This window comes from Gekko japonicus, unplaced genomic scaffold, assembly GCF_001447785.1.
Source record: "Gekko japonicus isolate JY-2015 unplaced genomic scaffold, Gekko_japonicus_V1.1 scaffold9, whole genome shotgun sequence".
In the NCBI taxonomy this organism is placed as follows: domain Eukaryota; kingdom Metazoa; phylum Chordata; class Lepidosauria; order Squamata; family Gekkonidae; genus Gekko; species Gekko japonicus.
Genome location: NW_015168044.1, coordinates 454,555 through 475,476, shown reverse-complemented (window position 1 = coordinate 475,476; position 20,922 = coordinate 454,555). Strand labels below are relative to the sequence as shown.

At 55.0% G+C, this 20,922-nt stretch overlaps 1 protein-coding gene across 1 annotated transcript in view; it reads right to left on the bottom strand.

The window, feature by feature from the left end:
- Positions 1-918: 918 nt before the first annotated feature.
- The window catches only part of NOTCH1 (notch 1), a 104,201-nt gene continuing 84,197 nt past the window's right edge, over positions 919-20,922 (bottom strand). Inside the window, exons 20-34 of the mRNA XM_015414176.1 lie at positions 20,434-20,587; positions 18,902-19,086; positions 17,416-17,548; positions 16,298-16,555; positions 15,881-15,993; positions 13,317-13,885; positions 12,155-12,580; positions 11,241-11,389; positions 8,509-8,725; positions 6,983-7,073; positions 6,423-6,588; positions 5,859-6,154; positions 3,162-3,309; positions 2,969-3,066; positions 919-2,443 (exon numbers count right to left, since the gene is read on the bottom strand). Coding sequence (XP_015269662.1) covers positions 1,013-2,443; positions 2,969-3,066; positions 3,162-3,309; positions 5,859-6,154; positions 6,423-6,588; positions 6,983-7,073; positions 8,509-8,725; positions 11,241-11,389; positions 12,155-12,580; positions 13,317-13,885; positions 15,881-15,993; positions 16,298-16,555; positions 17,416-17,548; positions 18,902-19,086; positions 20,434-20,587 — 4,434 coding nt within the window. The 3' untranslated portion in view covers positions 919-1,012. The remainder of the gene's footprint in view (positions 2,444-2,968; positions 3,067-3,161; positions 3,310-5,858; positions 6,155-6,422; positions 6,589-6,982; positions 7,074-8,508; positions 8,726-11,240; positions 11,390-12,154; positions 12,581-13,316; positions 13,886-15,880; positions 15,994-16,297; positions 16,556-17,415; positions 17,549-18,901; positions 19,087-20,433; positions 20,588-20,922) is intronic.

Below are 20,922 nucleotides of genomic sequence, written 5' to 3'. Positions count from 1 at the left end.
GTGTGTGTGTGTATGGGGTGTGGGTGTTACCCCCCCCCCCAATCACTCCAACATCCAATTCCTACCCCTCCAACATGACCTATGCCTGCAGACATGGCAGGCATTTTACGGGTCTCTCATAAGAATGATGCGGTTCTCAAAAAACACATTTCAAGGCCACAGCGTTTAAAAACAACATTACAACTCAGGCCACACCTGTCCCCCAAAAACGGTGCAGCCAAGTTCCTCTTCAGTACAAGAGCATCCCACAAGTTTTCTTGTTTAATTATTCCACGGGATTGGGCCCAAGTCCTTTTGGGGGTGGGGTGGAGCACCTGGATTTCATTTGTAGCTTAGAACCTGCAATCCTGATTTTTGATCATAGGCAGCATTTAAAAATAAATAAAAGGGAAATATGTGCTATTAGCAAAAAGACCAAATGTACATACAGCCCTGTAATACTGAAACCCTTAAATAAAGATTCAAGGCTGGTACCCTAATATTTCCAACATCAGCCGACAAAACATTTTAAGCTAGGGTTTTTGTGTTGTTTTTTTTAAATCAATTCAAATTTTTCCATTTTCTTACCTCCAACTTTTTCAGGTTTTAAAAAACAATAATAAAAACCCGACAAATAAATAAGCGGCATTTTATGAATATGGATCTTTTGCTTATTGCTTTATAGCATAAAACCTTCCCAGTACACCCACACACACACACAGAAGGATATAAAAATTTAAAAAGCAGAACAAAACAAAAAGAAACCACGCCCCATTAACAGATGTTATGTTTCTGGAACACAGCAAAAACAGGACATATAAATAAAGAAGTGTTTCCATGTAAAATAAGCACATAAATAAATACTAAAAAAGAAAAACATTAAAACGTTCCACCTTACTTTGTATGTAAAAATATTTTTTTTAAAAAAAGGATTGCTCTAGTCCAACTCTGAGCATCTCTGTCAAAAGAGAACTCTCCAAGTCACTCTTGCCGGGAGATTTTGAGAGATGATTCACGCACACGCCCCCTTTCTTTACTTGAAGGCTTCTGGGATGTGTCCCATTTGTGACGAAGGCATACTGGTCGGAGGGCTCGAGATACCTTCTGACCAATCAGACAGGTTGGAGTGAGGAGACGAGCTTGACCACTGGTCTGGCGACTCTGGGGAAGGTGTCAAGAAAGGGTGGTCGGGCACCTGCAGCTGGTGGCTGGGAGTGCTGTCCAATGGGGAGGAATAGCTGTGTTGAGAAGGCGGGGTGAGAAACTGAGTGGTGGTCATAGGCTGGGTGAGGGCGGACGGCAGGGAGGTGGCAAGGATCTGGGTATCTTGGGGCATGATGGGATGGACGGCCAAAGCGCCCCCGGTCACCTGCTGCATGTCGGGCTGGCTCAACTCATTCCCAAGGAAGTTTTGGCTGATGTGGGTGGCAGCACTGGAGGCGGTCCCGTGGGGCTGCTGCTGCTGCTGCTGCTGCTGCCTGTTGTGCTGTGGCTGGATCTGCGGCAGCTGCTGTGCCTGCAGCAAGTGTGGCTGCGAGCTGGCTGGCAGGTGGCTGCTGGGAATGGCCTGATAGCTCATCATCTGAGACAAGGCGGTGGTGGGCAGGCCGCTGTGCAGGGTCGTCATCAGCCCGTGCTGCAGAGCTTGGCTCGGCTGGTGAGCCCCCTGCTGGACGCCGTTCCGCATGGGGTTGTACTGGCTCTGCACCATGCCACTCTGTAGCCTACTCAGCCAGTCGCATTGTCCGTTCAGGCTGGGAGCCCCGCTCACCGCGAAACTCAGCGGCGTGCTGCTCAGGAGGGCACTTGGGCCGGAGACGGGCAAGTGAGAGAGGCGCGGGGGCACCGCATCGAAAGGCTGCATCCGGTTGGTGCCAATGGGCATGTCTTGCTTGCCTGCCATGTTGAGGTGGCTCATGCTCATGTGTGCATCGGGCATGCCGGGCAGGTGGCTGAGAGGCATGGAGGGAGACGGCTGGAAGGGTGAGGTCATTAAGGGTGGGGAGGCCACGTCCGACAGGTACCCCCGGGGAGACTCCAGAGAGTCCACGGGTGAGAGCACACTAGAGCTGTCCAGGAGGCAGCCTTTCCCATCCTGGGACTTCTTTCTGCGGGCCTTGAGGTCCTTGGACTCCTTCCCGCTGCAGCCGAGCCCCTTGGTGCTTGGCTTCCTGGCCTTCTTGCCCTGGAGAGCCGGCTTCAGGCTGCCAATGTAACTGCTGGGTGAGCACAGGGGCGGGGAGAGTGTGGGAGCCCCCAGGGACCCATTGTGCAGCGGTGGGCTCCGCACGAGGTTGTACTCATCCAGCAGGCGCACAATGTCGTGGTGCATGCGCTCCTGGGCAATGTCACGCGGCAGGCGGTCCATGTGGTCTGTGATGTCCCGGTTGGCAAAGTGGTCCAGGAGGACCTTGGCCGTTTCGTAGCTCCCTTCCCTGGCGGCCAGGAACAGAGGGGTCTCCTCCTGGAAGCACAGAGAAAAAGGTTGGAACCTCCCCACACAAAGCAGCAGGATGCAGGAATAAAGACGGGGATCAGAGGCAGATGGGAAAGGGGAGGTAATTAAGAAGGGTTGATTCTGTAATCTGAAAGAAGACAAAGTCTCTGTGGAGCTCAAAGTGTCCGATTTGCCTTACCGAGCTACTGGCCGTGTATCGGAATTTATTCCCACCTTAACTCATTTGCAGACTAAATGATAGCATCATCTCCAATGAAATATGCCAAGAGGGGAACTGCAGTGACTCCCTGCAGCCCCCCAGACGTGCACGGCTCCTCACGGCTCGAGCGGACAGGCGAGCACAGTTGAGGCGCCCCTGCCTGCTCCTCCGCGCAGGGTGGCCAGAGCTCGCTTGTCTCCATGCTGGGCCCAGGTGGGCTCCTGCTCCAGCAGCCTCACGTGCAGCCGCCATCTGAGCAGAGGCAGGCGACTCGCGAGTGTCCGGGGGGGTGGGGGCCCCTGCCCCACCGAGGGGCTTGTGCTACCCCTTACCTTGTTGTTCTGCATGTCTTTATTGGCCCCGTTTTTCAGCAGCACGAGGGCAGCCTCCACGTTGTTCACAGCCGCAGCCCAGTGCAGCCCGGACTTCCCTGCGGGCAGAGAGAGACGGGTGAAGGGGGGTGCTGGGGGAGAGCCACCACCCCCTCCTGGCATACCCTCTGCCCCTCTGCGGTGCCCCCCATACCCAGGTCATCCACCGCGTTGACGTCCGCGTGGCAGTTGATGAGGTCCTCCAACATGCCTTCCACAGCCAGGCGGGCAGCCAGGATCAAAGGCGTCGTCCCGTCATGCATGCGCGCGTCCAGGTCGGTGGCCCTGTTCCGGATCAGAATCTGTCCCAGAAAGAGAAGGGAAAGGAGCCTCTCTGTTACTTGCGACCCTATTCTGGACTGAGACGGGCGGGCTGGAGAGTTTGCCTACCTGATGAATTCTACTTGTTCTCCTCCAGATCAGAGAGCGAGGCAGACTCTCTCGACCGGGGCGGGATCCGGAGACACTCCTCCCCACCCCCATCAGGCCAGTCGTGACAAAACCAACTAGACAGAAAATCGATCGGGGTGGGGGGTGGGGGAGGGAATGCAACCTCCACTAGCATAAGCAAACTGACTGGGTAGCCCCTGGACCCTTGTCATGCAAACCAGAGGAGGAAGAATTCACGAGGGAGGCACATTATTCTCTGTTCTCCTCACTTGTCCCTTTCCACGGGCATTTGCAGTGCAGTCTCCAAAGCCCACGGAGGGAAAAGATACAGACAGGAATAACGAGGGCTGCTCAGCTGAAAGGACGAGGTCGAAGATATGCAAAGACGCTAAGAACACAGACAGGGGCTGCTGGTCAGAGCAGACAAGAGTGACCTTGGCGGACCAGGGAGTGTCCCGGCACAAGGCAGCGTCATGTGTCCACGGCCCACTCCAGACAAGGCAAGGAAGCCGCGGGCCTGTAGGAAGCCCCGGCCCACCCCCTGAGCACCAAGGCTCCCCTCCCCTAAAGGGCTCCAGTGGAGCCCTCCTCAAGCACCAGGCAGAGAAACCCGTGACCCATTCAGACTCCTACTGAGAACAGCCTCATGAGCAAAGGGAGAGCTGAGAAACCGGGGCCGCAACTGTTCCACCAATGATATTCCAACCATCTACCCCACATAGTGGGGATAGATGTCGCTCAATAGAGCTGGGGAAACATTCTTCCTGGCGCTCCTGCTGTGAAGAACTTGGCCGCCAGTGTGGGACGTCGCCCATCTTGGATTTTATGTAAATTATCAAAGCACCAAATTTTTATGTCAAGATATAGTGTTTTTATTATGCTGTTGTTTGTATGCATATTTTAACTTCGGCATGGCCGTTTGTTAGCCGCCCCGAGCTGTATATTGGATGGGGCGGGATATAAATCCCCAAAATAAATAATAAATAAACTGGCCTGAGGCCACAAAGCCACAGGGATCGCTCTCCAGTGCAGGGAGGGAAGCGGGGAACGGTCCCCTGGTGATCCGGGTGTCGCTTCAGGGCAAAAGCCGCCCCAATGCTCTCCTCCTTGCTCCAGGCCAGGAGGAACCAGAAACCATTCCCTGTGCAGGCGGGAAGGAGGGAGAGATGCCTCCGAGCCCAGCCCCAGCCACACCTGCTCTGAGCAAAAGCCCCTGCTGCCCCACGGAGAGAGAGGAGGGCCCCACGGTCTGGACCCACTGGCACGGCCGTCGGCAATGCTCCTGGCCTCAGTCCCCACACTGGGAATGGGAGAGGCCAGCGGCTCGGCAGAGGACGCAGCAGGCTCGAGAGTCCAGACTCCCTGCTCTAATCACGTTTTCTCTGGCTGTATCAGAGGCATTTCCCAGAAGTAAAAATCTCCTCTCTCACACACACACACACACCCCTCCCCAGGTGCGGCACAGAACAGCACGAAGGCTTCGTCCAGGTGATACCCGGAGGCACGTGCTACTTTTACTACTGCCTCTCCAGCCCTCTGACCGGTCTCCATACACTCTCCCAGGCCAGACGCGGACCGCTAGAAAGCAAGGACCCACCCGGCATAATCTACCTGGGCCACTTCCCCAACGGCTCTTCACTCCCATGTCCCCTCGCTGGCTCCTGGCCTGGCTACGGAACTACCAACTCAACTCCAAAGTTTGAGGAAGAAGAAGAGATTGGATGTATACCCCACCCTTCACTACCCAAAGACGTCTCGGAGCGGCTTACACCCTCCTGTTCCTTCCTCTCCCCACAACAGCCCCCTTGTGAAGCAGGTGGGGCTGAGAGAGCTCTGAGAGAACTGTGAGTGACCCATGGTCGCCCAGCTGGCTTCACGTGGAGGAGGAGGAGTGGGGAATCAAACCCGGATCTCCAGATTAGAGTCCGCCACTCTTAACCACTACACCAGTACACTGGCTGTCAGGTCACACTATACCCAGCAACCAGGGCCTTCCTGAATCCAAGCCTTTGGAGCCCTAAGCAGCATGGGACCAGGGTCCCCCTCAGGGCTGCCGCCACCCAATTTATCTTCAGGTCTTGTGAGGCAGCCCTGTTCAAGGTGCCCCTGCTTCCTGAAGTGAACAGGGTCTGCTGGGGGGCTGACCCCTTAGACTTTGCTGCCCAAAGAAGAGCCCCGGGCTTGGTCTACGTCAAGTTCTAGGTGGCCATGTTTGGCTGCTACAGGCAGTCTAAGAGGAGCTATTTCCCCCCTCTTTCTCTGCTGCTTTGGTTACTCTTTTTGTACTCGGGGTGTTTACATTTTTGCACACCACTCTGACAGCTTATGGGCAAGAAGAAGAAAGCCGGCGTTCCCAGACACAGCCCTCCCTGCCTGGCTTGCTGAGGGCCTCTCCCCTGCGCCCCAGAGTAGCCACGGCAGGAGCAGCCGTGAGCTCAGGGCTCAAGCAAGGAGTCCTTACCTGGAAGACACCCTGAGCATCCGCCGACACAGCCGCGTGGAGCGGAGTCTTGCCCATGTGGTCCTGGATGTTGGCATCCGCACTGGCTTCCAGCAGCCTCTTCGCGGCGTCGGAGCGGGAGTAGCGGGCAGCCAGGTGGAGTGCCGTCTCTCCCGTGCGGTCGGTCTGGTTGTGCAGGCTGGCCCCCTGGTAGATGAAATCCGAAATGACTGCCGGGGCGTCCTCCTCCTCCTCACTGTTGCCCGTTTCCAGCCCCCCTCCGCTGCACGAGGCAATCATTAGTGGGGTGAATCCATCTGAAAAGGCAGGGGAACCCCGTCAGAAGCACAGTCTTCCCCTCAGAGCCGAGAGACTTGGAAGATGCGAGGCGCCTGAAGCCACCCACTTCTATTGCCACCGCATTTGTTTTTTGGTTTGGTTCGCAGACGTCATGGGTCAAGGGCAAGATTTCCCCCGGCATGGAAAGGGTCTCATGTGGGGGAACGGGCAAAGGCTCAGAAAGGTTGTCCTCCCCCCCCCCCAAAAAAAAAAATCAAAGAAAAAGAGGATGGGTCTTCTCTCTACCTGGTCCTCGTACATTGACGTCCATGCAATCAGCATCAATTTCACCTTGTGGCGGGGGGGGAGCCATGGAGGAAATGCGCAGGTCGGCTGCATCCAGGTGCTGCTGTGTCCACTGCCTGTGGTCGGTATGGTCATCCATGTCTGGCAGCATGGCCTGCTCCTCCATCTGGACAAGGAGTCAAGAACTAAATGAGGCTGCAGAGAACTCCAGAGAGGCGTGCACCACTCTCCCGCGCACATGGCTGAGATAAAAACTGGTCTGCACGCCTCATGCACAAGGAAATACCAAGATCAAATGCAAAACTACAAATACTGTAACCAGAAAGCCCACCGAGTTAGGTACGTTCTGGTTTTCATACATTTTGCAATTTGGGAAGTCCTGTCTGGCCGGTAAGCATCAGGGCCAAGACTTGTTCCCCCCCCGTCCATGCCTCTAACGCGGCTGAATTCCCTAATTCCTAATCCCCATTCCCCTCAAGCCCACCAGCCAGAGCAGAAGGGCAAAGGCCGGTGTGCCTCTTCCCTCACGGGCCAGAAGCCAAGCTCTCCCACCAGCTTACCCTGAACTTCTTGGTGTCTAACGTCTCTTCGTCACCCCATTCGTTCTGGTTGTCATCCATCAGAGTGCCGTTAGAAACATTCTTCAAGGGTCTTTATAAGGGCAGAAAAAGAGGCACAGGAATGAAAGCCACTGTGAAAAAAGCCACGGAGTTACCCATGTTCTCCGTCAACCAAGTCACATGACAACATTAAAGTTTTGTTTGTTGGCTTTTTAACATCTCCCTGTCCCTTGGTTTTTCGGACTTTTATCAGAGCTGTTTGTACCACACATCCACAGTGGCTCAGATCTGTTTCACCAAAGCAGAGCTGGAATGGAAACCGCAGGGCAGACTCGCTGGCGTGGGATGGGGAGAGAAGGGGAGCTCCAAGGCCCTCATTCGCCGGACAACAGAGCAGGCATTTGTCTGTTTCTGCTGTCTGTCTACGGCACAATCACAGACCTCCTCCAACAGAAAGATGAACCGGAGAGGCAAGCACCGGAGGTCTGGGACAGCCCAGAGGGCAAAGCCACCGCTGTCCACATGTCCAGCTTCCGGGTGCAAAAGACAGAGGAGAGCGCAACACTGAGGAAAGAGGGCGAGAGGCAAAGGAGGCCTCTGGGTAGCCGTGGAGAAGATGGAATTCTGCCAGGGGCAGCTTCTCTTGCGAGGACGAGGACAGGAGCACCTGCCAGAGTTGCCTCGTCCACCCGACAGCTAAGAAGAAAAAGCGTAAAATGTGTCCCACGTTGTAGGCGGAGACTGAAGGTGGGTCTGCGAAGGGGGAGGCCCCAGAGCAAGCAGCACAGCAGACCCCCCCCCCCCCCCCCGCCTGGACCACTGAGGGTGCCTCAAACAGCCTCCAAACAGATGCGCTGGAACCAGGCATAGGAGAGGTCTCTGATCGGCTCTCTCCTCCCTCCCTTTCCTACTCCACAGGCCTGCCTTCCTGTCACATATTTCTCGCAGGGGAGATTTATTGACCTGTCACATGTCAAAAAGCAGTGTGGAATAAAAAACAAGAGCATCAGAAACCATCAAGTGCACCGGTGACCTGGGTCCAGTTCCTCAAGGAGGAGGAGGAGGAGACTGGATTTCTACCCCACCCTTCCCTCAGGAGTCTCAGAGCGGCTTACAATCTCCTCTCCCTTCCCCTCCCCACAAGAGACACCCTGTGAGGTAGGTGGGGCCGAGAGAGCTCTTTTGAGGACTGCCCTTGAGAGAACAGCTCCGAAAGAACTTGTGACTGACCCAAGGTCATCTAGCTGGGGAATCAAGCTCCGTCCTCCAGATTAGAGTCCACCGCTATTCACCACCACACCCAAGTGGGGGGAGAAAGTGTGCCCCTGAGCCGCTTGGAGGCAGGATGCGGATAAAATCCAAAATTACCATTCAGGATAAAATAATTTAAATAAAACAAACCCGACACCAAATATACCAGGCATGGAAATAAAAGCAGGACCCCTCCCCCGCCCCAGGCAGCAAAGGCAAAGGCAAGGGGGCTCTGCGCGGTGGCCTTGAACAGAGTAAATGAAGGGGTCACTCACTTCAGCCCCACAGAGTCCTCCCCGAGGGGCTCCCGCCGTTTCTTCTTGCTCGACTCCGTCACTTTGAAGCCCTCGGGAAACCAGAGCTGTCCGTGTTCTCTACGGCGCTTGCGAGAGGCCAACACCCCGACGCCAACGATGAGCAGGAGGACAAGAGTGGACACGACCACGTACATGGGATACCACGGCGTGCTCCCCGGGGGGTCGGCAATTTCGCCTGCAAAGCAAAACAAAAGCAGGGTGCACAAGGAGCACAGAGAGTTAAGCTGCATATCAAGCCAGAGACAGAAACAAAATGAAGCAAAATTAGTTAATAACGGTCTTTCTGGCTTATCTAATTCTACCCCCCCCCCACAAGTCCTCCAAAGCCCTCTTGGAAAAGGAAAAAAAAAGGTAATTTTCTCTGCCGTTCATCAGAATTGCAAACTCTTGGCAGGTTGCACTACTGCACTGGGGAAGAAAGCTTCCCTTCCTTTCTCCTTTAAGGGGAAAAGGATTAGCAAACTTCAAAATCATTGCATTCGCATTGAGCGGTTAAGTCAGAAGGATTGAGGGGGGATTTGGAAGATGCAAACTTCAACAGTTTGCCTCTCTCAGATCGATTGGGAGGACCGGGGGGGGGGCTCTTTCACTCCTCTTTCCCCCAGCAGAAATGGTTCAGAAAGAAAAGGAAACAAAAGAGATATTTTTATGAGCCAAGAGATGTTTGCTCCTTTCTTAAAACAGGCTGCCAATTATTCAACATGATTTTGCTATATACAAACAAGACCAAGCAGATCTGATTGGCTAAGACTTGGTCCAGATTTGCTGGCCTGAATGTCACGACATGTAGAGGTTCTCTTGTTTTTTGTTTTAACTTGGGGAAGCCTCTAATGACTGGGATAAATCAAAGCTCTGCGTTAAATAGCTATTTTTAAACAGATCATTTATCTAGTTGAACTGTATTGTTTTAGAAATAATTTTGAGTCCAGCGGCATTTTTAAGACCAACAAGATGTTCTTCAAGGTACGAGCTTTCGTGTGCAAGCAGACGTCTTGCACACGAAAGCTCACACCTTGAATAAAACTCTGTTGGCCTTAAAGTTGCCCCCGCTGGACTCAAACTTTGTTCTGTTGCTTCAGACCAACGCGGCTGCCCCCACCTGGATCCGCATCGTTTTAGGACATTCTTGTTTTCCAGTGTTGTGGCTGGGGGGATGGTGGTGGTGGTGGTGGTGTGAACGGCCCTGTCTGCCTTGAGCTGACCTTACGCATCACCTTCCATTTAATCCCCACCATTGTTAACACAAAGACTGCCGGCTGCCTCCTCCTCCTCTCAGCCTTCGAGAGAACGGTGCGTCTCGTCTGGCATTTGAGAGGAATCTGGATGGACTTTTGCCGCCTTTTGTATGTGCAACGAGCAGCCAAGATGTGGACTTTCATTGCTGGCTGATTCTTTTCGGAGAAATGTGCCGTAACCTGAAACCAGCCCTAAAGGGACGCAAGTTAGCCCAACAAGCATTTCAGAGAATGCCCAGAACGATCAGGTCCTAACATCAACACCAGGACCTGAAAAATGTGCTCACCCACATAAATTCCTCTTTAAATTTTTTAAACGTCTCGCTTGATGAAAAGTTCTGCTTCAAAAGCCTGCCCAATGTTTTGCGTCCGTTGGGTCCTTTGCCAGCCAGAACCCACTCTTAAATCCACCAAACTAAGTGGCGGTTTAGGGAGCCACTTGGTGATGCTGCTGGAGCTGAAAGCTGGATGGAGAGGAAGCGGCCAGCCAGACCAAGGGGCCACTGCAGACTCAAACACACGCCTTTCCCAAGAGGTGGCTGTGGGGCACTAATCCTCTGCCCCCCTCCCCACTCAGAAGGCCCCCGTGCGCCCCCGCTTGTTTCTGAGCCGTGCCCTGACACCTCCTGAGTTGCCTGAGAGTGTCTGAAGAAGAAGAAGCCTGCGCCTATCAGGCACCGTGGGGGCTGCGTGTGTCTCTGCCTCCAGAGCGGCATGCGCAAGATCCCAGGCTCAAGCCCCCTGGCCTTTCCAGTTAAATGGCTCCAGTAGCAAGTCCCAGGGAAGGACCTGTCTCTGCCCCAGACCCAAGAGAGCCACTGCCAGTTCGACTTCATGATGACTGACTTCATCTGACGGCACCTCTGAGTGTTCAGCTCTGGAATTCCCTTCCCCCAGGGGTCTGCCTGGAATTGAACCACCTGCATCTTAGGCACTGTGTGGAAGCTTTATTGATCCTGCCAGAATTACACGGATGCATGGACTTCTTTGGTTCTTCTTCTTAGCCTACATTGCTGTAATGTTTCCCAGCCTGCCTCTATGGCTGGCAATGCAGTTGATTACCGTTCCCTTTGGTAATATGTTTTATTCTTTTATACTATACTGTGTTTTATGGCAGCGTACTTTTAGTTTGGTTTTAATGAACGTAACGTTTATAATGTTAGCTCTTTTTACCTTGCTGAATTTTGGAAATTTTACTATTTGGCCATTGTAATTTATTTTTTCTGGTTTTATAGTGCTGGCTAATCGCTGTTACAATAAATTCATTCATTCATGCAGTTGATATTTAATGCAGTTGAAACAGAAAATTGCTGCTCGTGACTAGTTTTAACTCCCCCCCCACCCAGTCTTGTGTGTGTGTGTGTTTAGGTTTGTAAACTGCCTCAAGCAATTTTATTGGAAACTGGCACAGGCTACAAATATATGAAACCAAGACGATCCATCTGTTGAACTTACTCTTAACAGCTTCAATTTTGTAGGGGATGTCCAGGTTGCCCAGAGAGGCCAAGGCGCCAAGGAAGGCCGCGACATCAGTGGTGCTCTGGAAACACTGTGAGGAGGACTGGATGCACTGCCGGTTGTCAATCTCCAAGTGGACAATGGAGCTGCCGGTTTTGGGAGGGGAGGAGGCAAGAAGGGACACTCTATGAGTGACGGGAAGAGGCCTGCAGCACGCCGGGAGACCTGCAGAGACCAGAGGCGGTGCCCCCCCCCCCCCCCCCCCCCGCGAGTCGGGGTCGGCCCCCGGCAGGTCTCTGAAGAGGCAACGGGCAAAGATTTCAAATAAATAAACAAGAACGTTGTCACGATCCCGCTCCCTGCCAGGCGCCGGGGGACCGGTCGCCGTTGTGAGGATTTACTCAATCAGGAAACCAACACCTAAGACCGAGCGCGTTGGGTGTTTCAGCACACTCCAAACTTCGCTCTGAGCAGCATACCGCCCTTCTCTCTGGGTTTCGTTCTCTCTGCTCTCCATCCTCCTCGGTGTTCTCAGTTTCCGTCTTTTATTGTCATTTACAATCAACTGTTTCCACCTTCCCTTCTTCCCAGGTGCTATCTATTCTCTAAGCTCCTCATCTGTTTCTCTAATACATGTGTTTTCTCTAATCTCATGGTCTGTCCCTATCCCTTTAACTCCTGAAGCCTCGGGATGCGGTGTAGCGGTCCCGATCTGATCTATAACCCCGGCGTGAACATCGAGATGGAACGGTAGGGGTCCTCTGTCTCTCCCTCGAGCCCGCCCTCTCTTGCCTAGTTGGGGATTCCGACCAGCATCGCCCCGCTCCCCACATACTCCCCCCAAACCTCGTTCTGTGTTGTAGGGTGTCGTAGAACTCGACACGTTTTTATGGCAGGCTTGGGGTCCTCACCCATCGATATCCAGCTGGTCCAGCTCCCTCCTCTGCCTCCCCGTAACCCTGGCGTAGAGGGAGGCCTTCGCTCGGGAGACGGCGCTGGACACGCCCAACCAGCTCTCTGCCGACCGCTTCATGTGATGCTTCTTCAGCTCCTCGGGGTTCCCGTAGTAGGGGAAGATCATGTACTCCCCCTTGGCGTCTTTCTTGAAGACCACATTGGTGTGCAGGACACGACTGAGCTCCCGCAGGAAGTTGAAGGAGTTGTTCTTCAGGTTCTCCGGCGCGATCAGAACCACCACCACCAGGGTGCCCTCTGCCAGCTTCTCGGGCACATTGTTGGCACAGTCCAGGCCGTCCCACTCGCACTCTGCATTGTTGCACCCCTGGTCACAGTGGCCGTCGGAGAAATGGTCCTTGCAGTACTGGTCATAGAGAGGGCTGGGCACGTGGGAAGGAAAAGAGAGAGACCAGTCACGGCGAACCCACACCATGCCAGCCGGGCACCGCTTGCACCACCATGATGCCACATGGCTCATGGGAGTCTGACAAAGACACACACGCTCAGCTGACACCTGGGTACCTCCACAGCCCCAAATGCCCCCCCTCCCGCCACACACATGCATGGAGGCAGATGATTAGAACGTGCCCGGGCACAGCGTCACCAGGCCTCTGCTCTACCCATCGGGCACTCGGGGTCTGCAGCTGCCTTCCTTGAAGGAGTGCCAGTGGGAATGAGCTGTGTGGAGGTGGCCAGCTTTCTTTCAGGGAAAGGTGTGCGCACCATGACCAGTGTTCACACTGGGAAACCCGGGGACCCCCCTCTGGAAACCACAAGGCATCTGCTGTGTCCCAAGGGTCTCACAGACACTCTCTCCGTGATGCTTCCTTCAGCCCAGTAAGGTAGGTCAGTGCTCTTATCCCCATACTGCAAACAGGGGGATGAGGAGGCTAAGACTGGGGGGGGGGGATCTCAGTGCGCGACACGTCAAGGGGGAGCTTCCTGCCCCACAGCTCAGAACAGCTCGCCTTTAGGGACCCCTTTCCTCCCACACATCCCCATCCTGGAAAAGCGCAGGTCCAGCCGGACTGCCGAAGCTGGTCTAATTGGGCAAGAGGAGGAAGAGGAGGAACCCCCCGGATTCATGGTGGCCGAGGCGCGGAGGGGAGCGCTTACTTGCACTGCCTTTCCACCTTCTGGCAGTCGAAGCCGTCGTAGAGGCACCCGGCGTTGTTGCACTGGGCGTCGCACTTCCCATCGTTGAAGTACTTCCAGCACTGCAGGGACTGGGAGCAGTTCTTCCAGGGGTCGTGGAAGTTGAGGGAGCAGTCCCCTCCGTCGAAGCCACAGGCGTGGTTGTTGCACTTGGTGTCACAGAACTTGTCCCCCGCTTGGCTGGCGCACCCGGGGATCTCGCATTTCTCCTCGAAGGCAGGGGGCGGGATGTCCTGACCCTTGCCCCCCGGGAAGTCAAAGTCCAGGATGTGGCAGTTGAGCCCATTGAAGTGGACAGGGCAATGGCACTGGTAATGGGGCGGCTCCTTGGCGAACTGACAGGTGCCCCCGTTGTAGCAGGGGCTCGAGTGGCACGGGCTGTTTGGGGGGAACTGGCACATGGGGCCCAGGAAGCCCACCGTGCACACACACCTGGAGCCCTTCGGGCTGGAGACACAGGTCCCGCCATTCAGGCAGCGGAGGGTCCCACAGCTGTGGGGGTCGTTTTCGCAAGTGGCCCCTTCGAAGCCCTGAGGACAGAAGAATGGAACATGAAGACACAGGACTCCTCCAGAGGGATCAGGGCCATCTCGCCAGGGGTTCTGTCTAGCAACGGCAGCTGGCCAGCTGAGCCCCACTGAACTAGCCAAAGCGGGGTCCACCCCTCTCGCCGAGCAGTCAACGGCTCGGCTTGGCTTATTCCCCGGGGGGTCTCGGGGAAGGGCACGAGCAGGCATGATGGGAGGTGGCCACCGATCTCTCTGTGCTCAGCAGCCAATCCCTAGAGAGCCTTTCTCTGACTGGGGAGGCGGATCTCTTCTTGAGGCAGACAGACTTCCCAAGCCGCACCTTCTGGTCACGGGGGCAGGGCTACGTATGCCTGGAGCGCCCCTTCATCAGATCACCAGTCCAGCAAAGTCCATGTCCTCCGCTCAGACTGACAGCCGCTCTCCAGGGTCTCAGGTCAAGACCATCCCCACCCTGACCCTTGTGACTGGAGTTGCTGGGGACTGAACCTGGCTGGGACCTTCTGCATGCATCACAGAGGCTCTTTTACTGCAGCTCACGGCTATCTGGCCAGCACCCTGTTTCTTGATAAAGTTTGCAGCTGCAGCCCTAACCTCCAGGGGAGAAGAACTGGTGCTTCTCCTGCCTTCAGTACCAAGGCTGGACGACCGGAGTGACAAGAAGTCAGGTTGGGGGCAACTGGTGTGTAGCACCCAAGGCCTTTCCTTTCTGGACTCCACCTCTCCTCCTCCGGCAGAAGCGGGCTGGGACTGAGCACCAAGCGCCATGGGCGACAGGGTGCAAGGGCAGCCAGCAAAGGAGGAGCTGGAAGGGGCCATGCAGGCCATTCAGTCCAACTCCCTCCTCAATGCAGGATCAGTCTAGACTAGAGCATCCAGCCGCTGCTTAAAGACTGCCAGGGAAGGGGAGCCCACTGCCTTCCCCAGGCAGCTGACTCCACTGTGGCACAACGCTTACTGTCAAAACGTTTTTCCTAATATCCAGCCGGTACCTTCCCGCCCTTAATTTAAACCCATTCTTGCGAGTCCTCTCCTCTGCCGCCAACAGGAACAGCTCCCTGCCCTCTTCTCTAAGTGACAGCCCTTTAAAATCCTTCAAGAGAGCAATCCTGTCCCTCCTCAACCTCCTCTTCTCCAGACTGAACATGCCCAAGTCCCTCAGCCTTTCCTCAGAGGGCTTCTTGGTCTCCAGGCCCCCGATCATCCTCATCGCTCTCCTCTGCCCCCCGCTCCATTCCCTCCACAGCCTTTCTGAAGTGGGGCTTCCAGAAATGCACACAAGACTCCTGACCAGTGCAGTGTACAGCGATACTATGACATCTTGTGATTTGGATGTTATGCCTCTGTTGATACACCCCAAGACTACATTAGCCTTTCTTGTTGCCGCATCACACTGGCTGCTCATATTTAACTTACGGTCCACCTGTACCCCAAGACCTTGTTCGTACACACAGTGCTACCCAGAAGTGTATCCCCCCATCGAGTATGCGTGTTCCTCATTTTTGTTACCCAGATGTAGAACTTGGCACTTATCCTTGTTAAGGTGCATCCTGTTCAAATCCGCCCTCTCTATCTTCTGGTGTGTTTGCTGCTCCTCCCAACTTGATGTCATCTACAAATTCAATGAGTAGCCCCTCCACACCCTCATCCAGATCACTGATAAGTACCAGGCCCAGAACTGAGCCTTCTGGCACCCCCACTGGACACCTCCCTCCATTCAGATGAAATGCCACTGACAACCACTCTCTAGAGTGTGGTTCTCCAACCAGTTCCCCATCCACCCAGCTCTCCTAGAGCCCAGGCCACAGTCCTCTAGTTTACCCACCAGAACATCATGGGGCTTGACTGAAATCCAGGTAAATTCAATCGCATTATAAACTCCTGCATCTCCATAATGCTAAAAGTGACACCAGGGGCTGTACCAGATCCAATCAGGACAAGCACGTCTCTGAACCTCCCCTCACCCTGCACACGAACAATGAGAGCCCCGCTACTTACTGGGGGGCATTTACAGATGTAGCCATGCTGAGTGTTGCTGGCAACTGCGCAGGTCCCCCCGTTCCTGCAGGGCTTGTTTCGACAACCGTCCACCACACTCTCGCAATGCCGTCCTGTCAGGGGATGTGGAAAGCAGCCGTGTAAGAGGACTCTGCCACATGCAACTGACCATATTGTGAGCATTTTCTGAGCCTCAGCCACCTCTGGAGCTGCAGCAGCGGCTTCCTGTTTCGCCCGTGCCACCTTCCACTGGCACATATGTGAGCAGAAATCTTGTGTGTTCAGTGGAGCGGCATTTACCAGCGGGGCTTGCAAAGGGCTAGGGGCAGTTAACCAAAAAGAGGGGGCTTGCAAACACCGTCTTCTGTGAGCAGGCACGAAAATGCTGAGGGCTACCTGTGGGGTCGTGATACTTGCCTGAGTAGCCCGGCCGGCACTCGCATATATAATCGTTAATGCGCTGCACACAGTTCTGGGTCCCGCGCTGGTCACACGGGTTGGAGAGGCACTCGTTGACATCCCCCTCACAGCGCTCCCCCACAAAGCCTGGTGAGCAAATGCAGCTGTAGCCCCCGACCCGGTCCACACACTTCCCATTGTTGAAGCACTTTGGTGCTAAGGTGTGGGCATCAAAGAAGGGACTGCAGTCATCCACGTTGATTTCACAGTGCACCCCTAATGGCAGAGACAAAGGACAAGGGTGACAAAGGGAACCCCGCAAGGTGGCTCTGTTGCACACAGAGAATCACCCTTCCCCTGAGAGCATCAAGACACCCTCCGGGAGGATGGGCTCCACTCCCAGAAAGCCAGACTTGTGGCGGGGCAGGTCCAGCGGGTTCCTGATCAGACTAAGCAGCAGGGATGGCAGAGGGGCAGGTGGCACCCACGTCCTTTACCTCCTGCTGGCTAGACGCTTGGTGGCATCTCCCCAGCATGAGGGGAAAAGAGATTACGCACATCTGCCATCTAGGAAACCAACAAAGGGCAAAGATGGGCCACATCCTGCGAAGTCTGTCAGCCACACACAATTGAACAGCTACATCCTCCCTGGCTTTGCATAATTTATCCTGCTGCTTTTGCTTTTCAGTGTCCCTCCTGCAAGTTTTGCTCAGTTTGGGAAGGGAGAGGATGCTGCTGAAGCCCGTGCTGCCTCCCGGTCTGCCAAGATTTCAGCAGACTTTTCCAAGCACACCTTTGCAGCACGAAGGCTAGGAACTGCCCTCCTTTTTAAAAGCATAACAAAGGTTGTCAGGAAGCTGGATTGTGCACCCAAATACTGCTCTTTTCCTGCAGCCCCGCCCAGGTCCCCTTGCCCAGCGTCCTCCTGCAACCAAAGGTGTGGAGGCCTCACAGCCAAAGTGAACAATACCCTGCACGAGTCAAACGCGGGCCTGTCCGCTGGCCTCATCTGCAGGCCTGAACGTGGCCCTCCGCCCGTATGGACGGCCGGGGTGGGAAGTGTCTGAAACCCAATCGGTAGAGACTGTGATTATCCACCCCCACCCCTCTGTTCCCAGCCACCTCTAGTCACCTACCTTGCGTTCCTCGAGGGCAAGAACATTTGTAGGTGTTGATGAGGTCAATGCACGTTCCACCATTCTGGCAGGGCTGAGAAAGGCATTCGTTGACCTCCTCCGAGCAGTTGGCCCCATGATAGCCAGGAACGCACTGCGAGAAACAGCACAGTCACCCTTGGGCCTCTTCGCTCTGAGAGGGGCCCTTCCTACTGCTCGTGTCTGGCACATGCTGTGGGGCAGAACTGGGGGGCGGGACAAGGCCAGGGGAAGGTGTGGGCTCGTCACGAGGTCCACAAGGGGAGGTCTCCAAGGTAATTGATACACAGGGAACTCTCCCCACCTGCTGCACTGTGTTGCCTGGGAAATGGGGGAATGGGTCTCCTGACGGACCTGACCTCACACGAGCGAGCGAGCGAGCGAGAGACAGCAGGTGGATGAGAAAGGAGAACGTGACTGAGCCAAGAACAGGATATGCTCTGCCTGCCGCTGGAAATGCAGCCTCCAAACACCCCAGCGAGGAAGTGAATTCTGCATAAGGATGGGCACGGTGCAGAAGTGGTCCTTTTAATTCTGTATCATAAAACTGGGAAGGGCAGGAGCATTGTTTTAACAAATATCAGTACTCCTGATACCGTTTCAGAGATATCAGAATGATACTGCTGACATTTTATTAAAAGTAATCATGCCCTTCCCAACTCCCCCGTGTGGGATTGTAACAGGGGATGGAGGGAAAGGAAAAAACAGCAGCCAGGTGATCGACCAATGGCACATCCGCCCTTCAGAGCCCCGTTATTTCCTACGGGGTGGATCTGGCCTCCGGAGGTGGAAGGGAGGCCGGGCCTACCCTACAGGAAACGACGGCCTTAAAGGGAAAATGGCTGGCAGACGCGGCCTCCGGAAGCAAAGCCTGCCACCTGCAGTCCTGGGCTTACCCGTTTTGTGAGAGCCCACCTGAGATCTTCAGGCCACTGACCGCCCACTAGCAGCTGCAAGGCCACGCAGCATCTTGCTGGCGCCCGCATTCCTCCCTGCCCACGGAAGCGTGGGGGGCTGGAGGCAGGGGCCACAGCTGCACACCTTTCGGGCTCCTCGGACTCCAAGGGCTGCCTAGGGGCAGGAGACGTGACCACCTGAGGCCAGGCCTTCTGCCCACGGGGACGGATGCTCCTTTAAAATTTACAGGGCTGATGCGCCACCAATACGCTACCGAGCACTCCCTCCACCCCGGCCATTCCTGCCTCCCAATGCCGTTCTTATTGGGAGTGATAATATCAGCCTCAGGCACCATGCCAGAGAGAGGCAACTGTTTCAGAAACTGCTGACCTGAGATATCAGACATTTGATCAGGCTGGCACTATCTTGACTACAAACCCATGTTCTGCAGCCAGATCGCACTGCATACATTTCCTGAAGCTTCACTGCACTGTAGAACACACACACACACACACGTCTGATGGGACTGTGCAAATCCAGCACTCTTCCTGCTCATTCTCACCCTCCGTACCTCACATGAGTAGCCTCCAAGGTAGTCAGTGCAAGTGGCCCCGTTCTGACACGGACTCGGGGAGCACTCGTCCACCTGCTCCTCGCAGTAGCTGCCAGTGTAGCCGGCTTGGCAGTGGCAGAAATGTGTGTTGCCTGTGTCCACGCAGAGGCCCGAGTTCCTGCACAGGTGTGCCACGTCCACCCCTGTAAGACCCAAAGAGAGGTAGTGGGGGGTCAGACATAGGTCCAGCCAGCCAGCCAGGCCACGTGGCCATGCCCTGGAGAGCCTCCCCAGGCACAGGGGAGCAGGGAGGCGCGACTGGCGAAGCCCGGCACAAGCCCTGGGAGCCCCGTCTTGCAGATCTTTGGGCCCGAAGCCCCAGCTGAAGCCCAGAGGGGCCCCTGGGTGTGGTCTGAAATCTGGTCATCCATAAAATTGGCCTGGGCCCCGTGGCCTTTAGAGGTGATAAAGATCTATAATTTAACAAAAAAAAATTACATTAAAAATGATATTGGATAGTGTTGTCAGGTTTTGGTGGGGTTTTTTTTAGTAAATTAAGTTTCAACTATAACAAGTTTCTCTTTGCACTATCCTAATTGAAAATGAACTTAAAATTCAACATTACCCTATTTCAAGTTTACAAAAAGCTGCTTTTCTCTGTGAGGAAAGATTTGTGGGGAGCCCCCAAACGGCACCGGCATTCGTGTTGAGATCCCAGGGGCCGGGGAGCCACTGCAAGGGCCACCCCCGCCGGTCCACCCGGGCAGGGCGCCTTTTGGGCTCCTGCGTTAGTCCTGAAGACGGACCTCCACGAGGGGCTCCCTACCCTTAGTCAAGTGTCCCTCTCACGGAGGAGGAGACGGGCCTGCCCCAGAATGACTGCCAGCCCTTGTTTCTGGTATGGCCCCGGAGTGGGTCGGGACAATTCCACAACAGAGGAGAAGGTGCCGACTCAGAGCCAGGGCTTGCCTGTCGGATTGCCCCGGGAAGCGGGAAGGAGCCCTGGGCAGAGGAGGAGACGGGCCTGCCCCAGAAAGACCGCCTGGCGTGGCCCCGGAGTGGGGCGGGGCACTTCCACGACAGAGGAGAAGGTGCCGACTCGGAGCCAGGGCTTGCCTGTCGGACTGCCCCGGGAAGCGGGAAGGAGCCCTGGGAAGAAGCCACACTCCTCTCTGGCCTCAGTGCCAGGCACCTCTTCCTCCCCAAAACTGGACGTGGCTACTGGCTGCAAGAGAGACCCTATTTGGCGCTATGAGCATTACTTTGTTTAAAAATAAGCTATATACCATATTTCATTTTCTTAATTAAGCTAAATAGTTCAGAACCTTAAGAACGCACACTTTGTGGCTCTATGCAGGTTTTAAATCCATTTTAATGGCTCCAACAATCAATTAACGTGCACTTTCATTTAGGCAGCATTTTAAATCCGTGATTTGGATCATCCCTTTTCCTCCTGGATAACCTAAATCAGTCCCTCACCGGACCCTGGGGGCACCGACACGCGTGGGAGCGAGCCAGGGCCAGGAGCAGGAAGGGCGGAGGGGGCCTACCTTGCTGCTTAGCGGCCACCTCACAGGAGACGTTGGGGACATCACAGTAGAGGCCCGTCCAGCCTCTGGGGCACGCACACCGGTACAGGCTGCCTTTCTGCAGGCAGTTCCCACCATTCCTGCAAGGGGAGGAGTCACACCAGCGCACCAGGTTCTGGGGGAGGAGAGGCAATGCTTTAGAGGAAATGGAGGCAGGGGAAAGAGAGAGAGAGAGAGAGAGTGTCCAGGTGCAGAGAAGCAGCCTTGCAAGCTACCCTCTAGATTACCCGCAGGCAGATACGGCTCCCCTTCCCCTCTGATCCTAATACCGCGAGAGGTGGGTGCGCTTGACTCCAGATAAGAACATAAGAACGTAAGAGGAGCCAATGCTGGATCAGGTCAATGGCCCATCCAGTCCAACACTCTGTGTCACACAGCGGCCAAAAACACCAGGTGCCATCAGGAGGTCCAGCAGTGGGGCCAGGACACTAGAAGCCCTTCCAGTTGCCC